Source organism: Pholcus phalangioides, unplaced genomic scaffold (assembly GCF_987345545.1).
Source record: "Pholcus phalangioides strain wild (caught in Gottingen) unplaced genomic scaffold, Ppha-v1.0 ptg000042l_1, whole genome shotgun sequence".
Lineage (NCBI taxonomy): Eukaryota > Metazoa > Arthropoda > Arachnida > Araneae > Pholcidae > Pholcus > Pholcus phalangioides.
In genome coordinates this window covers 16,155,896-16,177,509 of record NW_028301628.1, presented here as the reverse complement: position 1 = coordinate 16,177,509, position 21,614 = coordinate 16,155,896, and the positions used below count along the sequence as shown (strand labels likewise).

Sequence of the window (21,614 nt, the reverse complement as noted above, 5' to 3'; positions counted from 1 at the left end):
GTGAAATATTATTGGCATATCTCTAAAACTTTTTGAGAAAAAAAATGTTGAAATTTATCAAAAACTGATTCAATTTTCAATATATTCAAGTAAAATTTTCACTAAAGTGTTTACAAAAAAACACTTTAGTGAAAATTTTACTTGAACATACAGAATAGGAATAAAAATAATTCATACACTTACATTTGAAATTTACATGCAAAAAAATTGGGTAAACTTTGTTTTTGTGGAAATACAATTTTTCAAACTTATTTTTAGACCAGAGGCACAGCAGTTACCAAAACAACTTTTATTTTAAATTTCTCCTAAATATATGAAGTAAAATACTGGAAAGAAAAAAATAATGGTTTTTTGACCATTAATATGTTTATTCTGGCTCGCAACACAAAATTCATCGAAATAAGACTGGATCGTTCCGATTTCAAATCATTCAACTAGATACTGAAATGCAACCCATCATCTCGGATTCCAATTATTTTTTGTTTATTGCTTCTACCATGCTTGTTGACCATGCAAAGTTTCATGTACATATCTGAAAAACTTTTTGAGAAAAAAAATGTTTTCTAACCTCACGAATGACATGTCTTAGGCTAACCCCATTCAAGCAATATTATTTGTGAAAATATATCATAACTTTGCAGATTTTCAATATATTCAAATGAAATTTCCACTAAAATGCTCACAAAAAAATGTAGATTATGACAAGGAAAGAAAATTTAAACCTTTGCATTAAAAAATCAGATTTAATTTGATTCTTTTATAATAAAAACACAATGGCTCACCTTTGCTTTTTCATTTACAAAAGCTCTCCTGCTTTTCGCACAGCATATTCAGTGACATTGAACTCTTCAGATTTTTTTCCTTGTTCCCCTTTCTTAAAGCAGGGGCCAGAGTTAAAATTTGCAGTTTTCCCCTTGTTGTGATGGTTAAATTGAGTTTTATTTCTAATTAACTTTATCAAAATAATCATATTTGCTTTCTGTTTAATATCTTCATTAAGTGTGCTTTGAGATTCATTTTCTGGTAATTCTTCAAAAACTTTACAAACATTTGATTTTAAAGTGTTGCAAGCAGATTCAACTTTTCTTTTGGCATTGTTTGACTTGCACTGTGGAACTACCCAATGAAGTTTAATTGGTGACTCTTCTATGTTCTATAGAGATAAATTTATTTCTTCAAGTGCTTCTTGTTTAATAATTGACATTTTTCCAAGTTACTTCTCTACATTACTATTACTGTTCATCTCTTCACAGTATTCAGTTTCTTCACCTAATTTATTGTTGTTTATATTCACTGTCCCTACAGGCATGCCATATTTTTTGCCCTGGAATTGATTTTGTACAACCATTTATTTCATTTATACATGAAAAATACAAGTTTACTATTCTTAAACTTTTTGTTATTTTTTTCTTGACATTTTAAAGGATAAAAGCATGCTTTCGGATATATTTCATACTTTGAGAAAAAAGCTCTATGATGCTTTAAACACACACTAGATAAATGTGCAGAACTTGCTCCACGACTCAATATTGATGTCCGATGGGTCCAATGATGTAATGGGTAACAGATTTTACACTTTCGTATAACACTTTTTATGACAGTCAGATCCAGTTTTTTTTCCCAACACTATAAATTTCAAGTGTCTTTTCTGACATTTTACTTTGAATTCCAAAATGATAAAATATTTAGCTCAAATGGAAATTGTGTTATCATAAGAAAAATTTTCTAACCCTGGAGTAGGCTACTTTAAGGGGCCTACACACGTTCAGTTATGCCTGCACAGTTATACCTGTACAGGCATAACTGCTCTGTCTTCGCGGTCTTTTGATCAGTTCGGATTTTTTCAGTCTATAAAGTTCGAAATTTTCTAGTATGATTTCCACAGATGATGCTTTGGGTGTAGCATAGGCGGAGATAGACTTGGAAGTCTGGGGGGCACGCTGGGGGGGGGGGGGCAAGATGATGATGATGTCGATTCATCTATACACTATGCATTAGATCTGTCGACTTCACCTTTGATGCTGGGGGGGGGGGGCACGCCCCACCGTATCTCCGCCCATGGGGTGTAGTTGGATTGGTTATGGCACTGAAAGTTATTAACTCAAAAAAAAAGAAAAAAACGGGTAACGTGGTACAAAGATTGGTTAAAAAAAAAACAACAATATTCGCACGTTAAATTATTACAGGAATTGAGATTTGCACCAAAAGATTGGCATAATTTTCTCAGAATGGATCAAGATACCTACTCAAAGCTTTTTTTTTTCAATTTCTTTCGGAAATTGCTTCGAAAACTGTTTATTTTTTTAACAACACTGTCTCTGTTCGCCAGAGGATCTATTTCTCTCATTTTCCACACCAATCTCTCATAACTATCATCTTTCTTAATTTTGTTATGGTAATCTTTAGTTTTAACCTGCCACAAGCATTTCTCATTCCGATACATTTCAATGAATTCTTCCAAACATTGGTGCTGCCCATTTCGAAGATCACTCATTATAAACCCCGAGTCGTGAAAACTAAACTGAACTCTGAACTAAGCTCTGGTGGAGTGTTGAAATCGGTGTTTCCCAAAGTAGGACTATTTAGGCTATGAATGGACACAAGGGGGTGATGGGGGGACGAGAGGAAAACATCAGTTTTCGAAAACTCAGACCATTTTACCAAGGAAGCCTTTGTAAATATCGGCCTTGGGCAAAAAAAAAAAAAAGAAAACTAATATTGCACACAGAAATTCGTACTTGTTTCATCAGAGCTGAAGTGTTTTTTTCTCCCTTTGTATGTGCGCTGTACATTCCAGATGTATTGTAACTGTAAATTGATCAGTAAAGCCTACTGTCACAGATCTCCACACCATCTGGGGTCCTGCATCCCCGGGGGCTGGTTTTACTAATGAATATTGTCATTATTCGAGCCATTTCCCCCCAACCCCCACAAAGATGGGATTGGGATCAGGATTCTGGTTTCAGAGCCCGAGATGATTCCAATCATTCTTTTTTCCCACGTTAAAAAATTCACTATAGTGGTGGCTCGGCAAAGAGAATAGCCTCTGTGCCCTGCGGCAGGATGTGGGTGGGGAGGGGCAGGGGGGTGACGCCCAAGAGCCGCGACGCACACTTTGAGGAAGACTGCTGTAAAGGAAGATGTTTGTTGAAGCTACACCATAAGTACAATAACATAAGTATTTTGATGTTACTAAAACCTCTCATAATGACAGATTTTTATGACTTAAGTAAAAGGCACTACTGCCTACTCATGCTTATCAAGAATGCTATCCATATCTACAGTGATTATGACAATACGTATAGACAATAAAAGAGAAATTTTGGTATTACAATCGACGCCCGATATAACGACCCCTTCGTCCCATCGAGAATGGACGTTATATTTGCATAGCTGCCAACTTTTGAAAATGAAAATTCGGGAGATTTTCGCGCAAACCCATATTTTATGCTTAAACCACTCCCTAATAAATGCAATAAGGATTTTTCCAAACATAAAGTGCGTAGGGAATAAAATTCCTACGCAAAAAACAAGTGAAATTGGAGGCCAAAACTTCAATGATGTAAAAATAAATATTGTGTTCAATCAGAAACGCTGTGAACAAACATTCTGCGGGAATGACTCCAAAATCATCGGAAGATGAAGGAAACCACCGTCAATTTTTTAAGAACACTGACTTTTTGTGACACTTGCTTGCTGTTTTTTTTTTCATTTCACGAGTGATGATGGTAGTCTTTCCATGCCCGATGTTTATGTCCGTAACACAACTTGTACAAAAAGGAAAAGTCGGCCCTCTTCTGGAACGTTTGATGAAAGGAAATTCATCGGAATAAGTATCTTTAAAATTGATTAAATATGTTTTTGCTTATCAGTATTCATGCTTTGTTGTATCGCACGTACGTAACTTCAACAAAAGAAATTTTGACCATATGCGAGCAGGACTATTGGCTGCTATTTATCCAGGACTATTGACTGCTAAGCCATTTCCCTGCACGATAAGACAAACAACTTTCTTGTTACCATCAGAGGGTTTGTAAAACTTCCTTAAAAAGGGAATTTCCCCATTTACGACGTGTGACGTCATTTCGAAAGGGGAAAAAAAAGGGCTTCATGACCCACAAGAAATTCCTTAGGGACTGTTTTCATAAGCGGGGATTTTTTTTAATGAAGTAGGTAATTTTTAGGGACAATTAGTGATTTTTGTAAAAATTCGGGAGATTTAAGAACTTTTCGGGAGGTCGAGCGATGAAGCTAAAATTCGGGAGACTTGGCAGCTATGTATTTGGAGCAAGGTCGTAGCGAGGGGGAGACTTGGGGTTGTGGTCGGGCCTGATTGGGATGGTCGTTATATAAGTAAAACATAAAACATTTGGGACTTACCCTACCAGTCTTTGTCGTTATAACGTGAATGATCCTTATAACGTGAAGTTGTCATAACGAGCGTCGACTGTATCTTCGAAAACAAGCATCGTTTCTCCTCTGAATATACAGATAGGGGATACATGCTCCTTCAGCATTGTATGATAGCATTTTTTTCTCGCGATAGCGTTGATTTAAAAAAAATAATTTTTTTGACTTGAAAATTTTTATGGTAACTTATGTAGTGTTTTTCCTTGAAAGAAAACTGCATTTTCACGCGACCTCTTACGATTAAATCAACTCAATTAGAAATTGACTTATTATGAAGCACAGTATGTATATTAATAGTATTACTCAATGATATAATTATATTATCTATCGTATATCTCTCTCAAAGAATTTTTCGATTGTTTTCTTACGTTTAACTAGTGTAATTTCATCTGAATTTTTTTCTTTCAATGTTTGAGCTGAAAGTTGAAATTCGTTGCAATCTGACGAGATGTGCCCAAAAAACAAATTCAATGAGATTCATGAAATGTAAAAGAAAATAATAAATTACAGTGATTTTTGTCCTATTGATGCTTGCTGATTTTCGGTCAAGAAAGGAGTGGGAATCCTGCATTTGAAATTGCAAACAATTGCAAACATTAACTAACTCGTATAAACACCTGCTTGATTTCTAGGAATCTTGATTTCTAAAGGAAGTACATGTGAAAGAATACTAAAATAATCTGATGTCACAGGGCCCTTAAAATCTCCAAGAACCCTGGTTAGAGACCTTCTCTCTAAATAATCAATAAACAATTAATAGTCATAGCACATTATTTGAATATAGAGTTTGTGTGTTTCGGTGCATAATTTCGGGCAAATTTATTGAAAAGAGTGATTTCAGAAACAAAATTGCGAATTTCAACAATGGTCGAAATATTTTTAAAATTTTATTTCAATTTTTTTATTCGATATGAAATTGTAAGAAAATATTGTGAAAATTACGCCATTAGAAAAATTTCTTCTAATTAAATGGAATCCCACTCCAAAACAAGTTATTCAGTTATTATTGTTCTATTACATTATCAGTGAAAAAAGAAGAGGGAAGAAAGAAGGGCGAATATAAGAAAGCGGGAAAAAATAACTGCGCAGTTATACCTGATGGCCCATACACACGGTCAGTTATACCTGTGCAGGCATAACTGCACAGTTATACCGAATCGAAAAACCATTCCCTTCAGGTCGCCTGTGCAGATCAACTGACGGCCCCTACACACGCTCAGTTATGCCTGCACAGTTGGCCTGTACAGGCATAACTGCCCAGGTATACCTGAGCGTGTGTAGGGCCCTTTATGGAACAGAGACTGTGCCAGGCCTACATAACATTAAGAACTAAGGCTTCTGTTTTCTTTCTTTCGTGTTGTTTGTAATTTATATGTGTATATTTTCTTTTCATTTTCTTTTACATATTTTTATTATATTTTTAAGTATTTTCATGAATATGTTTTTTATTTTTTCTTCTTCTCTATTTTCTTTTTCTTTTTATTATTTTCTTCAATTTATTTTTTATATATATATATATTTTTTTCACATTTCTATTTGTTTTTTCCCCCTATTCTCTTATTTTTTATATTATTTTTATATCATTATTTTTCTATTATTTTTATATATTTATTATTTTTATTTTTCTATTTATCATTATTTTTTTAATCTTTTCTTTTTCTCTGTTTACTTTTATTCTTTTTATTTATTTTTTATCATTATTATTGTTTTATTTTCTTAGAAAACAATTTTTCTCTTTTGTACAAAGTATTGTATTTTTTTTCCCACGGTAAATATGCTGATTGTACCATTTTATATGGCCCTATGTTATACTGTGTGGTGCCTACGGAGATGTCTTTGTGATGCAAAATTAAAAAAAAAAAAGCATTGAAAATCTGCAAAGTTATGATATATTTCCATAAATAATAATGCTTGAATGGTTAGCCTTAGACACGTCACATGGGGTTAGAAACCATTTTGTTCTTAAAGTTTTTCAGATATGCACGTGAAATTTTGCATGGTCAACAAGGTTGGTAGAAGCAATAAACAAAAAATAATAATTGGAATCTGGGATGATGGGTTGCATTTCAGTATCTAGTTGAATGATGTGAAATCGGAACGATCCAGTCTTATTTCGATGAATTTTGTGTTGAGAGCCAGAACAAACATATTAACGGTCAAAAAACCATTATTTTTTTCTTTCCAGTATTTTACTTCATATATTTAGGAGAAATTTAAAATAAAAGTTGTTTTGGTAACTGCTGTGCCTCTGGTTTAAAAATAAGTTTGAAAAATTGTATTTCCACAAAAACAAAGTTTACCTAATTTTTTTGCATGTAAATTTCAAATGTAAGTGTATGAATTATTTTTATTCCTATTCTGTATGTTTTTGTGAACACTTTAGTGAAAGTTTCACTTGAATATATTGAAAATTGAAAAAGTTATGATTTATTTTCTCAAACAATGCTGCTTAAAAATTAAGCCTAAGAAAAGTCATCTGCATCAGTTTTTGATAAATTTCAACATTTTTTTTCTCAAAAAGTTTTAGAGATATGCAAATAATATTTCACACAGTTAATAAGGATGGTAAATGCAACAAATAAAAAAAAAATCATTGAAATCTGAGACTATGGGTGTCATTTTGGCATTTTGCCGTGTGATTTGAAATGGAATGACCCATATGTTAATATCACTTCATACAAGACATTCTGTCATGTACAGCAACAGACCTACGGAATGCCTTCACCTTAGCTGATGATTTTAACCAGCCACAATTTTCAGGGTCAGGCTTACATTACGAGCATTTTGAAAAATCAAGCTAAGGCTTATTTTCTGGTTAGGTCTTAAGTGGTGTTTTATATATATATATATATATATATATATAAATCAAATTTATTGTTATCATATAACAGTACAAAAAGAAAAAATTTACCAAGGAGTCAATCAAAAAATGACCCATTCTGGTAAATGCTAGTAAAGATTAGTATGGAAAACAGAATAGTCAACTAAAAAAAAAAAATCAAAATTATTCAAATTAAAGGAGAAAAGGAGGTTTCGGAGAAAAAAAATATACTTTTTGTTCTCTTTCACTTGAAGGTGTTTGTTACCAATGTTCAATTCAAGAATACCACAAAGTTATTTTCTTTTCATTATGAGCTAATGTTATTTTTATCCCTTGGTATTTCAGTTATGAAAGTCTCATGTACCTGTATAAAACTTATAAAAAAAGTAATGCAAATATATAAGTATATTTTGAATGAAAATTAAGTTTACATACATTGGTTTTTACTACTTCACAGAGGCTTTAATTTATTCATAGGAGGATTTGTGTGTGTGTGAAAAATCATTGTGTGTAGTAAGCAATAATTTCTTTGGATATGTTTATCACTTGAGCCCAGAAGTTCAAGCAAAATGCCATAAATGCCCTTTCAAACTTTTTTTTTTGTAAAAATGCCTTTTTGAACTTTTCCGGCCGTAAATTCCTATTTTAACATAGTTTTAAGTTTATTAGTGAAGTTTACAAGCCATAATATGCAAAACTTGGATATTTTGAGCATTAAGAACAAAAGAATTGTTTTTTCGAGAATTTTCCAACTCTCAGTATGGATTATCATCAGAAAGCTACTCACTCAACTTTCAGGCCCATTTAAACTCGAATAAGTGATCTGAAAGATAAAGAATTTGGTGTTGCCAACTTTGCTTTGACCAAATGGTGTTAGTCGTGAATGATTTTGTTTTAGATGAACATAGCCCATATTAGAAAAATTAGCAATTAGCATAAAATATTTTATTCAGGCATTAAACTGCAGTTGTATATGCACAACTGGCCAATTACTGTCCCAAGAGGTCATCAATTGATGTCATGGCTCACACAAGGCGGGGAGGAGCAGAAAGGGCTCTGGGGCCCCAGTATTCGATTAAATTGGTCAGTCACCCTTAACGGGGTGTGTGACAGAAGCTGAAATACCGGGTCCCTTTCTTGAAGGAGTCCTGCACGTGTGGTAATATAAAAAAAACAACTAAATTTTTTTACAACAAAAGAACGAAGTAGCTATATGTTTCAACTATAGAAATGATAATGATTATTCCAAATCAGGGTTAGCAAGGTTTTGGACAGTACAGAAAAAACCATGGTATTTACGGTGGTTTTTATCGCACTGTCCTAAACCTCCTATTTATAATTATAAGTGAAAAACTGCAATTTGATGAAGAAGTAACTTCTATAATCAAATAATAAACTTCATATTATATAAATTATATTATATTATTAAAACTACATTAAATGTAATAAAATTTTGAAATTCAAAACAGTATGTGAAAAGGGTTATATGACTGATATCAGGTTATCAAACAATTGAAAACTGAACTGTCTTGAGGTTAAATATTAGATTTATGGAAACATGAAGGATACAAGAATGGGGTAGAAATTTGTCACATGAAAATTAGAAAAAAGCAATAGATATGACTACAGAATGAAATTAAACTTACGTAATAATAGAACACTAATAATCAAGCGCAGCTGCGCCTTTTAGGGTCAGGTGGGGTAAAATGGTCATAGTGAACATAAAATGGCATAACTTCAGAATTTCAATTGGCATTGCTACCAAATTTCTGTTTTAACTTTCACTTGCAAGCAGCAAAGTTTTTCACTTAAAAGTTTATGCCAAGCAACATTTTAGTGGCAATAAACAGTTTTTTTTATTGTTCAAGCTCGGGTTCCATTCTTTGAGTGCCTGAATAACTTCTCTCTACCATTTTAGTTTCTCAAACTTTTTATAGATTGACTGTGCAGGGCACTCCAGTAGTGCCTCAACAACATTATTTCATTCATTGGTAAGTTGTAATCATTATATTTCATATTTTATAGTGGTTTAAACAACGTGGGGTAAAGTGGTCATAGCATTAGGCTTAACTAACACTTAGTTGTTAGGAGCTATTTTGCTTAACATATAATTGAACTTTTAAAAATTTTTTTTACTTGATAGTTTTTTTTACTTAATTCACTTTTTACGGTTAGTTTTTTTTCTTTTCCAGAGCAAACCTGTGCTTGAAAAATAGGTGTTTGAACCTATATGTGAAAAGAATATACAACAGTACTCTGACATCCTTCCATTAGTATTGCTAGCTGTTGGAAAGAGCATCAGAGTATCATGTGAGCTGCAAGAACGCAAGTTGAAGATTCCATATCACTCTTAAAGAAGATGGATCATTAACAAGTAAAGAAAAAAGGATTGTAGAAGAAAATCATGGTTGACATGCAAAGGAGACTGGTATTGAAGGCTTGGAATCTATTGCTCAATGTGAACAACCCTCATCCTTTTGTAGATGTTGAACTTTCACAATTCACGACCAAGTAAAATAAAGATACAGAATCAATTTCATGAATGGCTGACTTGAACATAGAAGGTGAAGTGTCAAGATTAGTTAATATCAGTGTTGTGTCTGATGAAAGACTTGAAACGAGCCATATACGGACAACCTTGCCCTCGTTAATCTCAGCTGTAAACGAAACGGTAATACAGAACTCAAAGGCAAAATGAAAACATGTTCAGAATGGCACAGGAGAAACCTGAATTAAGGGAAATAGTTGAACTTTGACTGCCACAAAATAGAAATATACAAAAATTTCATTAAACTCCCCTAGCCAAAAAAAAAATTACCTGAAGATCTGAGGCAAATCTATAACTATTCAAACTTTATGAAAGATGTCAGAAGGCTTTGTGTGTGTGGGGTGCTGGTTTATAATGAAGAGAACAAAAAACCAATAATGCAAATTATCAGACAAGTGATTAATAAAGATTTATTATCATGAAAAAACCTAAATAATGAAATTTTATACCTTTCCCGAAGATGACGACGTAAATGAAATAAGGGATCAGTAGTATTTGAAGATCCTAATGAAGCCAAGTTTTAACCATAGAGTACATTAAAAGTTATGAATTTAAAAGTAGAAAATGATTGTTTGATAAATGGGGTAAATAAAATTTCAATGCCCACTGATTATTTTCTTAAAATTTCATTATTATTTGGTATGACCATTTTAATCCATGCACTACTCACTTTACCCCACCCCATGGGGTAAAGTGGTCATAAAAGTGAGGTTTAAAAAGTTGCTGAAAAAAAAACTGTTACACTCAAAAAATATTTCTGAAAAATATGCTAATCTTCTTTCTAAGAATGTAATGTAAATATCAGCCAAAAGATATCTTATTTTTGAAAAATTCATATGGTTATACCTCTTCAAAGATGAAAACACCTCTTTTTATGACCATTTTACCCCACCTGACCCTAACATTTGATAACACAACTAATTTAGTTGCCTTATCTGCGCCAAGATGATTCTTAAGATAACAAAATTTGAAAATATTCTTTTAATTGATACATAACTTGGGGAACACGAAAATAAAATACTGTTAAAGACAGTCTTTTGATAAGCCTTCTTCCAGTGTTTTTCTTATTGCTGTTCCCCATGTGATAGAATTGTAAATATAGCTTGAATTTATTCAGTGAAATATTAGCTTCTAGCCTCATAAGAGCATAAATTTAAATTAACAAAAATTTTGGGTCTTGAAGTCTTTTATCATCATGTAGGCGTAATCAGTGTTTGTGAAATTGTGTTCTGTTAGTCATGTGTAGGTGCTACATAGTGACCTCATTTTCTTTATTTATAATTAGCTTTTGAAATTTGAAAACATAAAATAGAAAATTCACTTGAAAATTTAAAGATAAAAAGTTTGAAAAGTCAAAATAGAACAATTTGCATTAAATAAACACTACACCATCGACATTTATTCACATCATTATATTGGTATCTAATAAAAATAATATTTATGTTTAGTTTGACGATAATGCAATGATTATTTAACTGTGACTGTGTATTTGGTACCTTCAATATAATGCATTTTCTAAAGGAAAGTGTTCTGGCAGATTCTGCAGGGTTTTAGACAAGCACTGTCCCAAATACAGTACCTGCTTCATAATCATACATGCAAAATAAGATGTGAAGTAGAAATAACATTTACGAGAAACTAAAAAAAATTGAAAAAACAGTGTTTATTTAAACATTTATATGAGTGATATTAATTTACTGTCAGATTTCCAGCTTAAAACCATAAATTTGGTGAAACAATTAACCAAATGACACCTTTTGAAATATTTTTGATTTAGTTAATTTTATTTTCTGCTAGTATTTTTTTTTAATATGTTAGTATCATGGGGGGGGGGGAACAAAAAACCAAATGTTTCCACTTAACATTTTGAAACTTGGAGGTTTTGGACAGTTTTTCCCACATGTTCTGTTTTGGACATCCAAAATCCCAACCCTGTTCCAAATAAATACAAGACAAGAATTATTTGCAACTCGAAGGTTCCCCCACAGCTCATTTTCTCTTTGGGCTCCTAGTCTGTTAATGGTGGCACTGGAATTTCCCTGAGGAACCTCAAATACTTTATTTTTGGCTTGACATCAATTTAACAATGCAATTATAAACTACAATTTGGACCCTTAACAGCATTTTTTTTTCAAATTTTCTTCCTTCTATAAATTATTAATGCTTTTTTAGTGCCTATTTTAGACATTTTTAGTGCCTTTTTGCCTGGATATTTAGATTATTTTTAGGGCCTGAACTGTGCTCAATTTATCACATATTAGGTATAATACATATATTACACATGGTTACATTTTCTGTTTGCGGTTTCTTGTAACATTTTTTCTATGTGAATCTCACACCTAAATGCTTACATAAAAAAGGTAGAAGAATTGTAAAAAAAAGTCCGATTCCAAGAAATTATCACATTTTTGCTCCCAAAAAAATTTTTTGAAAATACTTCAAAATATACATTAGGGTATTTTTTAAAAATTAGAATTTTTTTCTTTTTCGAAATTGCCATTGTAATAGAATTTAAAATATGCCTTTATGTGAGGAAATGCCATTCGTAATTTTTTCCCCCAAAATTCAAACTTCTTGAGGTTCCTCATCGCCCCTGAAGTTTTACACACGTGTAGAATTCTGTAACACGACACCGCGGAGGAAGCTTTCCTATTCCCCTGAACACGTGATTCATTCAGCGACCTCAATGTTTTTCCCTTGTTTTCAGTATTCATTTGCTATCTTACCCCTTAACTGAGAGGGTGTATAGCAGTCAAAATGATGACCAGAAGCTTTTATTGTTGTGACATTTTAGGAAATTCTAAAGAGTGGGATTCTCGGGTCTCGCCCACCTAAGGCGATGTTATGCTTTGTTATTTGCTAACTCAACACAATATGAAGGCACAACAATCAAGAAAAGATCCAGCTATTGCAGACATTCTTGAAATTATCCTACCAAAGATAGAAGATATTTGGAAAATTACTTCAATTCCTACGGTTTCTCACCAACGGATATGCAAAATTTGCAAAGTCTTTTACTGTAAATACAAGAATTTTCAGAAAAATATGAAAGCAAGGAAAGATTCTCAAACTTTCAAGTCGAACTTGAAATCTTTTCAGTGCGAAGCACGGAAATAGTTCGACATTGCAGCATGTAAATGTGATTTTGAAGGCTGTAAGTGTGATAAATTGAAAAAGGTCCAAAATTTAAAGCGAGATTTCTTGCAAGATCAAAGAAGTACAAGCAAGATAGCCATTGGTTGAGTAGATGTAACAACGAAGAAATTGAAAAACGAACAAACAAAAATGGTATCCCATTTGAAGTCATCTCAAGAAGAAACGGCGGAAACTAGTTCATCAACTACTGAAAACTCATCTATATCCAACGATTCTGAGGAAAGTGATCTATATGAGCCAAAAAGCAGTTTACCGTTGAAGTTAGCATTTCCATCTACTAGTACTGAAACTGGTCCATCAATCGGTGCCGAAGCAAGTACTTCATTTGCTTTTGAACAACAACTCCAAGAAGCAGTAGAGTAAGGGATATAAAGTCATCAATCCTAGACTTTTTGAAGCAAGATTTTGATACGAAGGAATTGATGGCGATCGGATGCGACGGGACTGTTACCAATACTGGTTATAAAAATGGTGTTATCAGATTAATAGAGAAAAACATAGGCCATCCCTTGTAATGGTTTGTCTTTTTCACTTTAATGAGTTGCCTCTAGGCATCTTGTGAAGCATCTAGATCAGTGATTCCTAACGTGGGCGTTAACGCCCCCTGGGGGAGATAGAATGTTCGAGGGGGGCGGTAGAAGCTACGGGTATAACATGGAATCCTATGGGTAAGATCATAGTCTCCCAAACTTTTTGTTCCATCGCCCCCTTCATCAGGAAATTTTTCCTCTCGTCGCTCTCCCCCCCACCAACTCAAGTAAACCCATAGGATCCTATGTTAAATCAGTAGGTTATATCGCCCCCTTGGACCATTCCATCGTCCACCGGGGGCAATATTGCCCACTTTGGGAAACACTGGGTTAGATTGTATTCGGGGTGATGGGAGAAAAAACTTTGTCAACTCAGATAATTTTTTGCTCTCATTACTCGCAGATGAAAATCTTATTTACAAAAAACTGGGAATCAAGAGAATTCTGAAAATTAGAAATGAGGGATTATCAGAAGCAGAAATCTGTACATTCCATGTTCCGAAAATAAACTTTTCTGCTAAGCACTATTCGGAACTATGCGCATGGGATCAAGTGCGAGTGACTGAACCACCTATTATAAAAAATCAGGAAATGGACCCACAAAAATGATCTGAACCTTTTTCCCATCTATACCGAATTTTCCGCGTCACACACAAGCAGTTGAACGGTGCGTACGACTCGTAACTGAATTATCTCTTGCTGTATCAACAACCGAGAGTCGTGAAGGCTTCATTCAAGCCGGAATAAAATAAAGGAGTACTCTTCCATCGTTTGAAAAAAAGTTGACTATTTTGCAAAAGTGAAATGTAATAACAGTGGAAGCAATAGAGCCATTCTCCTGACACCTATATCATCAAACTGTGTTTTGTTTTTATAATTTGGAACATGGTTATAGTTTTGTCCCCCCCCCCCTCCCAAAAAAGGGGGGGGGGGTTATTTTCATCTCCCTCTATCAATCCCTATACTCGGAGTGCTTGAAAAATTCTTCCAACTTACATGACAGCTGCAAATATACTTGTCAGTTATAACATATATGGAACTCTTGTGAGTATTTCTCTGGGTTCATATATAGCCTGTAAATATATATATATATTTTTTTTCAGTTTTGCCCCATGCACTGAATAACTTTTAAATTAAGTGTTTTTCCTTTTTTAGCAAATGCTTTTTATAAATCATCAACTTCGTTTATGTTTAAAAAGATTTTAATAATGTGTACTTAGAAAAGTCTTTTTGTTTGACATTTAGGGTCTGTGAGGAACCTCAAGATATTAAAATATTTCCCTAGATTTTGGTATAACTTCTTAAAACATTGAAAGGCATCTTTTGAAAACTAAGGCAACATCAATTTCTAAAAAAAGTGAAGAAACACAGTTTTTCGTTCCACCCTAATATACATATTCTAAACACTGCACTATCCAGCAATTTTTAGAATACATAAACTAACCTGAAAGCAACATTTTCTTTGAAAACAAACTATTTTCCATCAAAAAAAAACCCGATTCCCCCCCCCCCAAAACCCAGGTATTTTAGGCTAAAATACCAGCCTTGGGGAAAAATGGGTATCTATCCGGGGAACAAATTTGACAACCCTGCTTCAAAGGGGTCAGCTTGCTGAATGCTTTGTATTTGTTTACGATCATACTAAAAATTATGGCTTTTCTGACGATAATATTCGTAAAAATATCAATTTCAGTGATGTCTTTCGCTACCTACAAAAAAAATTAAAATCCTATTGACAGAAATGAAACTTTTACCGAGTTTCAAAGTTCGAAGTTGAAATGAAAACGCAGTGTAATTGATGTACAGTAATAACAAACCAGGGTTGGATTTTCGACATGACAAGCATCAAAAACTGGTTTAAACTATCAAAAGGCATTCATTTAGGTTTTTGATAATGTTTTGAACAGAATAGGTACACAACATGATGAAAAACTTATTTTTTCGCATATTACAATGTTTTATTTTTAAACATTAATTTATTACAATAATTAAAACAAAATATTAATTATAATTTGCAATTTTGAATTCTTCAACATAAGAGCCTACAACATATAAAATATAATTTTATGGTTTATTTATCTAAGCTACTCATTACCGGTGTTCAACTTGCTAAGTGGAATAGAGCTGCTTATTCAAAATATATATGATAGGGCATCAGGGTTAGGTTTTTGACCCCAGAAACTAACTCAGTATTAAAACTATCAAAATCTTACTGTCAATGATGTCAAATAATTTTTTAACCTGATATGTTAAATAACAAAACACTTAACTTTTATGTAGATTAAAGGGTTTTATACTCAAAATTTTAATTACTGAGAAAAATATCTATTTTGATATTTTAAATTTTCTGACCCAAATTTTATTCCATATAAAAATTCTCATGGAGCATCTGTTAATGCACTAATTTAACTCATTTATTTTCACCTAAAAATTTCTTAGATCAGGGTGTATAAATTCACAGAGCTGACAAGACTTGATACCAAAAGCATTTGTTTTGCACATTTGAATACAGCTTCAATTGGAAAACCATTGCATTATAAATGCTAGCCTAGTAAATGTACCATATCATAGTGCAAAAGTAAGAATAAGTTTGACATATACGTACAAGCTAGCACTGCCAAATTAAATGACACTTTAATCCTACAATTTAGCATTTTCATCGCTAGATATATTTCAATGTTATGCGCAATAAGAGCATCGTTTTAAATATCAGTGGTTACCTAGATAATTTAATAACAGAAATCAACATTACATATATGATGTAATAAACTTTTTTAAACACTTATCTGTTGTAAAAAGTGGAGAGTAGACAGTTTATATCAATGCAAACATATATAAGCAGTTGAAGAAATTTTGGAAGGTCAAGAATCATCTTGAATCAAAGAATGTCAAATCGTTCCAGTTTTCCCTTCAATGTTGATGTTATGCTTTATTCAAATTTTATAAGAAAAAAAAACATATTGCCCGAAATAATTCTGTCGAGAGTAGAAAATTATTTTATAATCATATTAAATATTTATTCTTTGTATAACATAGTCACTTTAAACATTACATGCAATTAACGTGTGCATTTCCAATGGGAATGTTTATATCGAAAAGCAATATTTGAGGTTTTTGACAGTTTAAAGTGCGGTTATATTGTCAAAAACTGCCATGCATATTTGTTTTTCACCTCTGTGTTATTTTTGGATTGTTTTCTTGTTATCATTGAAAAAGGATAGAAATCAACATCCACATTTTAACATCGGAAAAAAGGTAGAATTATTTTTTATTTTCCATTCCGAAGTTTCAGTGTTTGCATGTGTTTCTTTAGTCCCTGCTCAAGCCAGAACAGTATTTGAAAACTTAGTTATTTTCCAACTAGATCAGACTTTTTTCTTGGCCATTTGGATGGAAAAAATACCCATCTAGTTGTTTGTCCTTTTTCAAAAAATTTCCTGTATACTATTAGTATTAGTCTATTATTAAATCGCATGAAAATACAGGAAACTTCCAGGAAACATGAGACATACGGTCATCCAAAAAATGATTAAAATAAATTCTGGTTGTTTCAAGTCTGGTATCTAGTTGTTTTTGATGAAGAGATTGATCTATTTTTTGAAAGACGTTTTGATTTGATTGAAATTTTAATTCTTTTCCCTCCACTGTTTTCAACAACGAACTAGCACATGTGCTGATCTAATGTATATATGTAGGCCTATATACGAATTGACATCCTCATCATCATCATCCCCCCCCCCCCCCAAGACTTGCAAGTACATCTCTGCCTATAAGCACTAACCCTGTGATCAATAACAGTAAACAGATACAATAAAATCTTGATACAACAATACTATGGGGGACCAAGAAAAAAATATTGTTGAAGAGGGATTATAGCTATATCAAGAAACAAAAGTTTAACATTAGAGTATAGGCATTTCAAAACCAGACAAAAAAAATTAGTTTTGAGATTTATTGTTATATTATGTATCGTTGTAGTATGGTTTCACTTTTACAGAAAAAAATTACTGTACAGGGTCGGTGAAATATCTTGACTTGCCAATTTGAATATTTGTATATTTTACTGTAAATACGATTGGTATAATCTGCTGATTATACATAATCGCCAGTTATTATACATAATCACTAGAGCCCAGATTAGAAACACAAAAAAGTGACAAACTATGCTCTAAAAATATGCAAATAAGCATCAAAAATGCAAAAATATGCATTAAAAATACAAAAATAAGCATTAAAAATGCAAAAATAAGCATTAAAAATGCAAAAATACACACTTAATATACAAATAGTGCATTTAAAATACCAAAATGTGCATTAAACATCCAGAATATGCACTAAAAATTTGAAAAGTGAAAAGTTATGAAATATGTACAAAAAATGAGAAAATATGCTTTGAAAAAATTGTCATTGCTATTTGGCACAGAAAAATTAAAATAAACTATTGGAGTAGGATGGCGCAAGTTGTTAATTTTGACGCAGTGTGACACAGAGTTCCCACCCCTGTTTACATGACTTCCTCTATCAATTCACTAAATTTTACAAATTTCTTAAATTTTCTCAAAAATGATCTTTTATTAAGACACATTCAAAAGAAATGGAAGGATATGTCACTGGAAATTTTTCTAAAATTATGTAATGAATTTTTTGAAACCCAATTTTCATAATTAACTCCTTACCTGTGGTGTATATTTCAGGAAAATGTGTCAAAAATTAATTTTTTTAAACTGAACGTAAAAAAAAAACCACTGCAGATGAACGCCTTTATAGCTAATCCTGCTTAACTTCCAAAAAAAAAAATGTGGAACAGGTATCATCTATTGAAATAAAACCAGTGAATTACATTGCATTAAGCATTTGATAAAAGAAAACAAACTCTGTTCCAGATCAATGGAATAGAAACACTGGTTTTTCTCCTGCCCGAAGTCAGTTTGGGCATTCAAATTTTGAGTAGGTGGGTTGCGCGAACTGGATTCGGGTGGCACTGGCAAGTGGTTAAAATGAACAGATGATCGAGATACTCAGAAAATAAAATTAACAAATAAAAATATTAACTATATTTTCACAAATACCAAAATTAGTCGTCTTCTAAGTCAGAAACACAATACACAAACAACATGACATGTTGATCACGCATCTTATGTATTCACTAACAACACTACCCTCATGCTCACCTCGGATATTCGATGTTTCACCATTAATTTTAAACAGTTATCGGGAAAAATTAGAGCTCTTCCTATACACAATTCCAATCTATACACTATGGACCAAAGCTCACCTTTTCTCTTCAAGCGTTTTGCTCTGAACGTACGACAAAAACTGACTTACTCAAGCGGTGTTATCATTTTGACCCCCCACGAAAACTTTGATCAATGATATAGAGCAGTGGTTCCCAACCTTTTTCAGTCCGCATACCCCCAGCTGGATCGGTTCCTTTCCGCGTACCCCAAACCCCCAATCCTCCAGACCCCAACCCCCCTCTAATCTGTTTCACCCATTACAGTTTTCAAAAACTTCAAGAAAAGGTACATATTAAATTAAATTGTCTATTTTTTCATTATTCAAATTTTTTATTTTTCAAATAAGCAAACAAATTAACACAAAGATTGGGGAAGAAATTAATGTGATGTTTGGGACTGTATTGAATTACAAAGTTTTGAAAAATTAAGCTCAAAAGAGGATAAATACAAACTCAAATCCGAAGCTGCGTTCAATTTGCTTCTATATTTATTTTTTATGTATGTATTCGAAGAAAACGTCCGTTCAAAAAGCTCCGTGCTAACAGACGGCAACAAAAACATTATGGCTTTTCTAGAAAGTTCAATGTATTCATCCCCGCGGCAAGCATAAAAACTGACTAGTTTCACCATTCTGTCATTAAAGAGGACCTTCAGAAGGGTATCTGATACGAGCTCTAGCAATTTCTCTTTTTCTGGAATCGACAATCAAAAGCCGGTTCAAAATGCTTTGAAAGGATTAGATATCCACCGATCACCCATTTCTGGCTCTGAAAAATATTTTGCAAATGAGGATTTTAATCCTTCCAAGTGGCCGACTGTTAAATTTAGCTCAGCTTATGACAAGAAATCGTGAAGTGTTTCAAACACTTCCCAAAAAAGGACTACCTCGTGCCGAAGTACAAGCAGCCACGTCAGGACTTTACCTCCGGACAACCACCTAACTTTGGTGTGCAAAAGCAAAGTGTTGTGAAGGTTGTCTATATCTTCACACAACAATTTAAACAACCTGTAGTTGGTAGAATTCACCTTGACAAAGTTGACAACCTTGACCGCTTCATCAAGAACGTTTCGCAAGTTTGGAGACAACGGTTTCGATGCAGAGATCTGTCTGTGAATGTAGCAGTGAGTCCATTTCATTTTGGGAGCAAATTCTGCCACGCATGCACGAAGGCCTGAGTAGCAACCTTCCGTGGATTTTCCTCCATCTGTGGTGAGCCCAATGCATTTTGACCATTGAATTCTCTTTCCAAGGAAATAATGATTAATTGCTTCAAATAAGTCTAACAGTCGTACGACACCTTCAATGGGTGACACATACAAAAAATATCCTTCGAATTCTGTCTTTCAAGTACTATGCAATTACAAGTAGCTCAGGATACTGCGCACTGTCTGTACTTTTGTCGACTTGGATAGACAAAAAATTCATAACCTGTGACGTGACTTATGACACGCAGTATCCTGAGTTGCAAGCACTTTCCTCTGCAAACATGCATCTGATGGCATATTTTCACCAATAGTGTGGTTTTTTCCTCGTCCCTCAATACGACAGCTAATGTAGTAGGAGGTTTCAGTAGCTTTGACAGAATCACTTTTGGAAGATTCAAAATATGTTTTCACGTTTACAGGTCCACGGTATTTCATTTTGGTGTTTCAGTACGCTCCCGCACAGATCCAGTTTTTAGCCACTGATCCATAGCGCAAATCACGTGAGCAGCAGGTGCTTGGTAGAAAAGTTGACGTAGAAAATTGCGGGAATAAAACGCACACGTTTCAATACAAACGGCCACAACAAAAGTTAAGCACAACACGAATTGATTCTTCGTTTATATGCACAGCCCGGCATGCGTTAACAATCAAATCCAAAACACAGAAGAAAAGTGAGCCGAGAGGAAGGAGTGCGTCAATCCGGATCATAGGTTGGGCGCGGGCGGGACAAGGGAAGGCCGAACCTTCCAGCGGATGCAACCCCTCTGTTATAGAAGATTTTATTGATAGGGAAATCAATGTATTACAACTGACAACATTAGTAAAAAACCTCTACCTACTTTTAAAAATTCCTTTTAATGTTTTTTTAATCATTTTGCTCTTTTTTTAGATGGATGGCCGCCATTGCCATTTTCTTTTCGCGTACCCCCTGGGGAACGCGTACCCCCGGTTGGGAACCGCTGATATAGAGCAACGGTTCTCAACCGGGTCTCCGTGTGCACCCGCAGGGGCTCCGCAGCCGCTCTAGGGAAATTAAAAGGAAAAAACCAGGGAACAGATGCAGTATGGTCATGACCCTACCACGCCAGTTTAGAATTAAAGAAATCAAATTCATGTAGCAATAACAATTGTGCTCCTTGGTAAACTCAAATTCTTGTTAAAGAAAAAGTTTCGAAACCAACTAATTGAGAAACTCAAACAGTTAAGATGAAAGAATGGTGAAGTTAAAAATCCTTTTTTACTCACCCGTTTAATTTCCTTAACTGTGAGAAAAATAACTTTGGTGCGCTCATGAAAGAACCTGTCCAGCTGGATTCAATGCAAATAAACGTGTAAATGAAGCGGTTTTGACTTAACTTGACTTAATTATTCAATGTTCCATGCTACCAAGGCTATTTCCTGTAGTTAAGATGAATTACACTCGAATGACCATACGTTTCTTATTTCCCGGGACAGTCCCGGTTTTTTCTGTTTATCTGGCCGTCCCCACTCGAATGGATAAAATGAAGGCTCTAGATGGGCTCAGAAGCACGTACTAACACGCAAACCGATAACGACGCCGTCCAAACTAGACGGAAGAATTCCTTTGTGTTCGTCGAAAAAACCGACTCTTACTGAATCGGTTCAAACAGATCAAGAATGATTCGGTAATCGTTCGCAACACCGTACAAATTACTGAACAACCGATTGCGAACGCTTGCATTGTA

General features: G+C 33.7%; 1 protein-coding gene across 3 annotated transcripts in view; it reads right to left on the bottom strand.

The window, feature by feature from the left end:
* Nucleotides 1-21,331, bottom strand: part of Tdh (L-threonine dehydrogenase) — a 310,905-nt gene extending 289,574 nt beyond the window's left edge. The window contains exon 1 of one of the 3 annotated variants that reach the window (XM_089255433.1): nt 21,154-21,331. Coding sequence is in view for 1 of the 3 variants with exons in the window: in XM_089255431.1 (XP_089111557.1) it covers nt 21,154-21,200 (47 nt within the window). In the remaining 2 variants the exon portion in view is untranslated. Of the gene's footprint in view, nt 1-20,747; nt 20,929-21,153 lie in introns of those variants that run through there. The other 2 variants (XM_089255431.1, XM_089255434.1) reach the window with 2 other exon arrangements.
* Nucleotides 21,332-21,614: the final 283 nt, after the last annotated feature.